This window comes from Vicia villosa, linkage group LG2 (assembly GCF_029867415.1).
Source record: "Vicia villosa cultivar HV-30 ecotype Madison, WI linkage group LG2, Vvil1.0, whole genome shotgun sequence".
Taxonomy (NCBI): Eukaryota; Viridiplantae; Streptophyta; class Magnoliopsida; order Fabales; family Fabaceae; genus Vicia; species Vicia villosa.
In genome coordinates this window covers 141818977-141828767 of record NC_081181.1, presented here as the reverse complement: position 1 = coordinate 141828767, position 9791 = coordinate 141818977, and the positions used below count along the sequence as shown (strand labels likewise).

Genomic DNA, 9791 nt, shown 5'->3' with positions numbered 1-9791 from the left:
TGAAAATGTTTATGTGAACTTGTTTAAATAGAGTGTGGGGATGAGAAAAGAAGGTTTTGAAAGTGAGTTCGATAAGACAAAAACAAGGGTTGATTTAAAAAGGTTGAGCTTTAACAATGCAAAACCATTTTTAAAATAAGTGCAAAGCTTTGGCAATATTAAGCACAAAGATAAAGATATTGGAAGAGAGATTGAGTACCTTGATAATTTTAGTCAATACCATTCCCACTCCTTTGGATTTTTCAACAACAACTTTAAGTAATCAATCAATGAATACCTCAAGTGTGTGTGTGATAACATGTGCCACAAAAGACAAACAAGTGAGTATGACAAAGAGATCAATGTAGACTCAAATGATAATGGATAAGGATGTTTAATACCTTTGGATTAATTCATATATGAATGAATATGATGGATGATGGATATGAATCTAATGCACGTGGGTTAGTAAACAAAGTATATACAATGATAATACAATGGATAATAAGTACAAAATACAAGGATAAAATAATCAACAAGTATATATACATGAACAAAAGATAATGATCAAGGTAAACAAATCACACTTAACATGGATAAACAAAGATCAAGAATTTTTTTTTGAATTAGGGTTTTGAAATCACACCTAAACCTAATTGATTTTTTAATGAATAAATACCAAATTCTAAAAGAGAATTGGTTTAAGGGTACATGATATAATCAAGGAGACATTGTCCTAACCCTAGAATAATACTCATAAAAATATTAACAATTTATTTGAAGAAAATATTAAAAGGAAAATGATTTTTTGATATTTTAAAACACCTAAAAGGACTTGTTTTTTGATTAATTTTTTAATGGAAAAATAAATAATATTTTTTTGGATTTTTAATCATCATAATATAAAAATAGACAACATAAATAAACAACACCAAAAAAATCAAGTTAAAAAGATTAATTTTCCTATTTTTAGTGATTTTTCAAAGTTGGATAAAAATGAAATAAACTTAGTGTTAAAAATAAAGGTTTTGGTCTTGGTTGGTGTTGAACTCAGGCCCTCACACTTGCTACTCAAAACTTGACCAGCTGGGCCAAGCGCAAGTGTTTTTCATTGGGATCTTCCAATTCATTACATATCAAAACAAATGAAGAAAATGTAAAAAAAAAAATAAAAGAGCAAAAGGTCTGGGGTGAGGGGGATTCGAACCCCAGACCTAAGGGTCACGCATTGCACATACATACTTTAACCAATTCAGCTGTAACGATGTAGTCGTTACTAAAACAACTTCAATTAAATATAAAGTAACAACAACCATGGTTTCAAAATCAAACTTCTCCTAATATTGATCAATTTTAACAAAACAAAAGTGCATTCTAATCAACTTTTAAACACGAATTCAACCACATGGGTATCAACCATTTATTCAAACTAACACGCATGAATTTCTGGAAATTAGTCAAGAACCCTAATTTTTGTTTTCAAAATTAAATTCTCAACATAATCAATCAAGCCCTAAAACCTTAGGGATATTAATCCCTACATGATTCTGAGTCAATTGGTATCAAGCTTTATGTAAATGAGTACCTAAATGAAGGAATGCAAGTTCCAGAAATGTACCTCTGAGCAAGTGGTTGAATTTGGCCTTGGAGATGTTACAGAAGTATGTTAGTGACCTGGATAGCTTCACTAACTTCCAATGATGCTAACTGAATGCTTATGATGGATTGAAAGGGCCTAGAACCTTGAACCTGATAGTACCTAAAACTCGAGCAAGCAACAATGGTGAATGATGATTATGTAGTTACATATGCTATTTTATGATTTCAATAGCTTCTATGAGTGATATTTGAGGTATTTGGATGATTGATTTGGACTGAAATGGACTCTATGACTTAACACAACTCTTGATGCAAGTGAGGTATGTAAAAATAGAAGTTGGTGTTAGAGTGGTTACAGGTCTCAAAAAATGATTGGGAATGCTTCTATATGGTATGTAGAAGGTGTTTTAAGTGATAGTTTGGTCAATATGTGTATGGTTTGAGATTTGGAAGGCTAAGGCTTCAAATGACTCTTTAATGGAGGTTTGAAGGTGATTTTTGGTTGGAAGTGTTTTGGAAGGTGGTGGAGATGATGGACAGCTTCTAAATGATGATTAGAGGCTGTTGGAAAGCTTAGCTGACACCCAAAACTTATGGAACTCAAAATGACTTGAAAAATGCAAAGTTGGAAAGAAGGAGAATTTCAAGTTGAATGGTCACTTGGAGAATTCTGGTGTGGTTGATTCCAAGAGCAATGCTCTCTATTTATAGGCATAAATTAGGGTTTATGGAGGGAAAAATCTGATCCATTTGAGCTCCCATGTGATACTTGTACCATTTTGCTTCTTCATGAAGAAACATGAAAGTTATGGTTTCAATGGAAGGTACAAGGCTCAAGCATGCTTGCAATGACTTTATTGTGAACATTAGGAGCTTACTTTTGGTGTTTTTATTGCTTTTGGTTATGAAGAAACATTGTAGTGGCTCAAGAGAAGAGTTGTTATGATTAAAGCCTCTTTTTCAAAATGGAAGTGTGATCTTTATGCCATTAATGGAATGATCACTTGGATAATGCATTAGACACTTGGATTATAGCTCAAAAGAGAGTGTAATCTTCTGGTTATATTGTCTTGAACAAGTTAAAGGACTTGTACTTCAAAGATTTTTCAGATTTGGATCAAGATTCAAACTTTGTTCTTCACTTCCATGGCTTGAATTCAAGTGTTATGGTGCTCTCTTTGTAAAATCATATCTCATAGCTCAAGTAATGAAATTCTATGCTAATGGTCTCTTTGAAAAGCCCTTGCTACATACTTCAATCCACTTGTTAAAAGTTTTCTCAAACTCTTTTTGGATCATAGTGAGAAATGACCATAAAGTTGGAAGAAATCCATGTTAAAACACTTGAAATTTTTAAGTTTTTTGAACATAAACTTCTTGATTCCATATCTCTCAAAATAATCATTTTTTGAAGAAATGTTAGGAGTGACAAAGTTGTTTATTTGATCAAAATCTACAACTTTCATGTTGGGAGATTTTTGAGTTTGTAGGTGAAATTTGAAGTTCCCAAAATGGGGCCAAAATCACTTAAAACCTTAATTTCGACTTTTGTTAACTTTTTTATTCTTGATTGATTTTCTTGATTTTTCTTGGTCAAATGACTTTAATAATCATATGTTGATGATTTTGATCCTCAAAAGTCCATAGTTGACCAAATTTCTCAAAAGTCAAAGGTTGACCCACACAGTTGATTTTTTCCAAATGACTTGCAATTTTGTGGATTCCACATGAATCAAGCTCTCCTCTTCAAATAAATGATATGAATTGATTATAATGTTGATTTGGAGACCCTTGAATCATAGTTTGAGCATAAGATGAATTTGAAAGTTGTTGATTTTGAATTGAGCCATACTTGGGCTTTGATTTTGATGGGAGAATAATTTGAACATATGAGAATGTTTGAACTTCTTTTTAGGTCTCAAAATCCTAATTTGCTCAGTCTCCTCTTGACCAGTCTCCTATCATAGAACACAAGCAACAAACAATAATTTTTTTTGTATTTTTGATTAGCAAATGATGTATGCATGATGATAATGATGATAATGAGGATGATGATGATCCTACTATTTAGAATAGGGTGGGATCTCAGTGGTCAAAAATTGGGGTACAACAGTTGCCCCTATTTAAGTTCCTGATACCTGATGAGGGGAAGATGGAATCTTTGTCTCAGCACGGTAGCAAGGACTTAAATACAAAAGATAGCACAATTTGGACCCTGAGAGCCCACATGTATGATATGGTATGAATGCAATATTTTTTTGATTTTTATATATGGAATAAACAAGTAAACAACATCCTTCCTTCAAATTAGGAGGAAGAAACCAGATCTACTAGGGATGCATGGAGCAGTCCCTGATACTTGGAGAGACCTGACTATTGTACGGAAGAATACTGTAACAAACTTTGGTAAATTCAGGATTCTCATAGAACTACCGGATGCAAATAATAGTCTCCTCAACACAAAGAAACAGTTATGGCTTCGCACATTGCACAACACCAAGCTATGGATTCTCACACAACAAGGTTTAAAGGGGGTTCTGGATTCTCTCAGAACAAAAGTGGTCAATTACGGATTCTCTCGCAATGACAAAGACATGTTATGGATTCACACATAACACATCACCAAGTTATGGATTCGCACATAACAAGATTAATCTTCACCATGAGCCGTCTCTGACTCTTTAAGAGGTTTTCACCTGCTGGGGAAGAAAAAACATCTGGCTCCTCAATGAACTATCTCTGACGCTAAGAGATCTATCTTTCATTGGGGAAGAACAAACTTCAATATGAACTGTCTCGACTGTTGGGGAGACTTCCATTCATAAGGGATAACTACCATGTTCTGCAATAGATTGTCTTCATCATCTTGAGAAGGCTAACCATCTATTGGAACTTTTATCATGAACTACCTCTGACACTAAGAGACCTACTGTCCACAAGTTTCTTCATCGGAAATATTTTGGTTGCTCCGAAGAGACTGTCATCTTCTTTCAAGAAGGAAATTGGGACATACAAGTTACTTAAATTACTTGTTGTCGGGTAATTAAAGTCGCGGTAACGATCAGCTACCAGGGATATAAATCCAACTTTGGTGAAAGTAGTGGCAACAATCAACTGCCAGGGATATAAATCCAACTTTTGAGAGATTATAAAAATTCTTGTTGAGGAGATAAAGTCTTCAATTGTGCAAAATAAGTGCACTTTTAGAATCCAAAATTCGCCAATCCAAATAATGCTCTCTTACTTTACTATGCACTTCATAATGCTCAATTGTATATTTCCATTCATCTTTACAATTAGAATAGAGATTTTGAGGAATTTTAAGATAATACATCATTATTACGAACATTATATTCTCGATCTAAAGAATACTTATATCTCTTGTTTTTGTTCTTTTTATAGATGGCATGTGTTTTTTATTATATTTTTATTTTGTCAATAATTTTGTACAATTTGATTTAAAATATTTAAAATACAAAATTTATGAGCACATATTATGTTTGGAAAGATACATTTTTATGCTTTTTTAACGATTACTATTATATTTTCGTTGAATGAACTTATTCTCTACACGCACATGGTTCAATTTGTGAGTTTTCATGATATATTATCACTATAATATGAATGTCAAACGAATACTGAAAAAACTTATTTTTTTATCACCATTTAAATTATTAAATTATTGAATGTATACATGACAATGGCCAATTTTTTTTTTTTATAGAGTGGACTCCTTCCTTCTGTACCGACTAATCCACCCGAGAGCATTACTGCCCCACGTAGCCTCCAAAATTGGTTCTGGGCACCTTCGAACTCAGGACCTCAAGAGGAGCAAACCCTTGAGACCCAAGCACCCTCCCACTAGGCCAACCCTCTCGGGTTAAGTGTTTGAATTATACAATAACATTAACCGGTAAGTTTAAAATAAAAGAATGTCTAAAATAATTTTCTCAAATAAATTTATAAAACTTGTCAACAAATTATAATTTTTAGAGTTTTAAAATAAATAAAAATGAATAGAAAAAGTTACTTGAAATTAATTGAAAAACTGAAAACTAGATTTTCTTAAAGAAAGTCCAAACAAAAGCACCAAAAACATAATAAAAAATGTGAAGAAAAAGAGTAGAAAGAAAAGCAAATAGTACAAAGCTAATTTTCTGTTTTTTCTTTTGGATTCATTCATTCCACGCTACGTATATATTCTAATCACAAACTCAAAAAAACAAGATGAGAGAAACTAGCAATAGCAATAGCAATAGTAAAAGTGTGAAACTGAAATTGAAACTTATAGATAATCTTAAGAATAATTATAGACACAAACTTTGTTAATAAAAATGATAATAAAAAAATGGTCAATTTACTTAGATTAGACAAACCAACAATTTCGGCTTATGATTCGTTACTTCCATCTTTTAACATAACCATTTGTCCTTCCTTGACATTAACAAAACCATGCTACAAGCTATTCTTACCTTGCTTACTCAGTTACACGTAAATTCCATTCTTCCAAAACTTGTCACCATTTTTACAACAAAACCAAATGTTGTCTTTTTTCATTTCATCACTAACCATAAACCAACATGCTCAACTCAACCAATCACAGTTTATTGTTTCTGTTACTTCTCTTGTTTGCGATTTCACTTCCGCGTAAATGCTTAGCTTCGGATTCAGATTCACCTGTTCGTGGAAGAACGTTTAATAGGCCTGATCCTTTACGACATTTCAAAGACTATCACGGAGACTTTGATGTTCGAAACAAACATTACTTAGCTGTGAGTTAGTCACTTTCTGGCTTTAGCATGCATTTTTTCGATTCTCTTTTTGTAGGATTGAGAATTTGAGATTGATTTTTGAGTATTGGTTTCTGATGTTTTCAGTCTGCGGCATTTACAGGAGTTCATGGATACTCGTTTGCCGGAGTTTGGTTGTTATTTGGACTGGTCTTAGGTGTCTTCATCATTGTGAAGTCTCTAAGTGGTGCCACTCCTTCATTACAATGCTTGGATCATTACTATATCCACATTTTGTTCCTCCTTCTTATACTAACATCTCTTGCATTGTAAGTCTCAATTTTAATTTCGTGTCAAACACAGACATATGTCTAACACCAGACACATCTTTAATCTGAAATGTCAGTGCTACATATTATGCTACATATTAGTTAGTTAAGGCTCAATGTTATTTGGATGAAAATGCAATTGAAGCAATTGTGTATTTAAATTTATGACAGAATTGCTTCGAGTTTTGTACTTGCAACAAGTCAGAGAACGCTTCGGAGGACAGAAAAACTGAAAGAAACTGTGGTTGATATAGGAGAAGAAGCTCTTGAGGCCATAGAAAGAGTAATGAGAACAACTAAACAAATAGAATATCTTCTACTTCCATATAATCCACAAATATCTACGAGCTTGAATTCCACAACTAAAGATCTCAGAACAAACTCGCGCGTGATTCGTCGTTTTATTGACAGAAGCGAACAATCATTCAATAAAGCCACTCATACTTCGTATGCAGCATTAAACTTGTTGCCCCTTTAAACTAATTGTGTTTATTAATCTCTAATATAGTTTGATTCATTGATTTTACGCTCTTAACGTGTCATAGGCATACGGCGCATATTGTTGTTCTAGGCCTCAATTTAGTAACACTGGTTGCATCACTAGGTAATCATTCATCCACGTTGAATCATTGAAACTTCATTACCAATATTCGGCTAATTTCCTTAAACAATTGGTTAAAATCATTGATTTGGTTTTGTTTTGATACAGTTCTAATGCTACTGTATTGGCGTCCTGGATTTATAATGTAAGATAGAGTGCTATTTTCTAAATTCTCTTATATACGATATCGATGTTTATTATACTAGTTAGTTATTCTTCGCATCGGCTATATAAGTCTTATATTTTGAATTGGCTTAATTTCAGCATAATTCTATGCCTTTGGATTCTAACAAGCCTGTGCTGGTTCTTGACTGGTTTTGATTACTTCCTTCACACGTAAGTAAACTAATTCTTCCATGATTGAGTTATATTGGTAGCTAGAATTCGATTCATTAAACTCTCTTTTCACTTTGAATGCAGTTTTGCAGATGATGCATGTTCTGCCTTCGAGGACTTTGAGAAAAACCCACAAAACAGTAGCTTGGGTTCGATGTTACCGTGCATAAATGATTCATTTTCCGGGAAATTGATAGCTCAAATTGGCAGCACCATCCACAGTTTCATAGTTGAGGTACACTTTTTTTTTGTCATTCACTTGTTCAAAAGAAAATACACACAAATGTTTGCTTTCTAATGTTCTGATATAGTGGTTTTTTCTGTGTGTTTCAGTTGAATTCTAATGTGTCAGTATTGTATGAGCTACTAGGAATAGGCCAAGAAAATGAAGAACTAATAGGAGTCATGAAAATTTGTAACCCTTTCTCTGGAGCACCAAATTACACCTACATTCCACAAAATTGTCCTCATGACGCCGTTCGGATTGGTGATTTACCGAAAGTAAGTCAGCAATAATTTCAAAGTTAAGTAAGTCCGAGTAATGATGTTCAGACACCAATTATTTAAAACGCGTTTGGTTATAGTTTCTTGCAAGGTTCACATGTAGCCGAGAGGATACAATAGAAAAATGCAGAAAAAATGGAAGATTCGTTCCACAAACCTCATACAACATGGCTCATGCATATAGTAAATCAATCCAGGACATGCTTGATATATATCCGGACTTGCAAAAACTATCGAAATGCACCATTGTGAAGAACAAAACTTCTGAAATTGTGTTGCATCAATGCAAACCAATAAGGTTTTCGACTAAAATGTTGTGGGCGTCGTTGATGTCTCTTTCGATTATTATGGTAGTCTTGGTGTTCGCATGGGTGGTAGAGACTCTTCGATGCTGGGAAAAACCAGTTACTACATGGTTTAGGATTTAAACATGTAGATGGAAGATTTTATTTGTATAGAAATTTTATGATACAAAATTTTAAAGGTAGGGATAGTAATTAGATAGGGGTGTGATACATTTTTCTGGTTCTCAAGTGTAGCAAATAACAGATACAATAACACTTCATACAAGTCGTAAGACAATTGTTGGAGAGTGATGTAAAATTTTCATATGAATTTTGTTTTTAAAGTGTGAATATTACATGTTTTTGGGGTGATTTTTTCTTTTATAAATGGAAGCAAAGCAATAAACAATAAAAATAAGAGAAAGAAACAAACTACATTGGACTGATATGCTATATGAAAGGCATAAATTAAAAGGATCAAAGTAAACAAGAATGAATACACTGATAAAATGGAATGAATATTATTAAATGATCCAGGTATGGAAGACTTTAACAAACTTAAGTCAAACACATCACTTGCATATCAAATTTCTTAATAGTGTCTAACTATCTTAAAAATCAAACTAGTAATAAACGCGTGAGTTTGCACGGATTCTGGTACGGTACGCGCATTTATTTCAGATGTATATTTTATAATAGAAAAATGTCTGGTTACCCGTGAAAAATAATATTTGAATGTATAATTAATAAAAAAATATTTTGATCAGTAATTTCATGTCACGTTAATAATCAATATTTTGATCAATAACTTCATGTTCCCGTGTCCAAATATCAGTTTCATTAATAACTTCATGTTCCCGTGTACCTTAAAAAATATTTTAATTTTTAACTTCATGTCCCGTTAATAATCAATATTTTGGTCAGTAACTTCATGTCCCGTTAATAATCAATATTTTGATCAATAACTTCATGTTTCCGTGTACAAATATTAGTTTGATCAATAACTTCATGTCCTTGTGTACCTTAAAAAATATTTTTGATCAGTAACTTCATGTCCCGTTAATAATCAATATTTTGATCAGTAACTTCATGTCCCATTAATAATTAATATTTTGATCAATAACTTCATGTCGCGTTAATAATCAATATTCTGATCAATAACTTCATGTCCCGTTAATAATCAATATTTTGATCAGTAACTTCATGTCCCGTTAATAATCAATATTTTGATCAATAACTTCATGTCTCGTTAATAATTAATATTTTGATCAATAACTTTATGTTCCCGCGCATTTATTTCAAATGTATATTTTTTTAATAGAACAATATCTTACCCGTGAAAAAATGATAATTAAATATATAATTAATAAAAAATAAAATTATAGTAGTATTAGTAAAGGTCAATTAATCAACTACCTAACTAAGATTT

At 32.4% G+C, this 9791-nt stretch overlaps 1 protein-coding gene across 1 annotated transcript; it reads left to right on the top strand.

The window, feature by feature from the left end:
* The first annotated feature begins 6098 nt into the window (after nucleotides 1-6098).
* LOC131646933 (uncharacterized) lies at nucleotides 6099-8723 on the top strand. Its single transcript, XM_058916860.1, has 9 exons — nucleotides 6099-6350; nucleotides 6456-6637; nucleotides 6809-7084; nucleotides 7183-7241; nucleotides 7347-7383; nucleotides 7503-7574; nucleotides 7659-7809; nucleotides 7908-8075; nucleotides 8159-8723. The coding sequence occupies exons 1-9, from the start codon at nucleotides 6159-6161 to the stop codon at nucleotides 8504-8506; spliced, it is 1485 nt and encodes a 494-aa protein (XP_058772843.1). The 5' UTR covers nucleotides 6099-6158; the 3' UTR covers nucleotides 8507-8723.
* Nucleotides 8724-9791: the final 1068 nt, after the last annotated feature.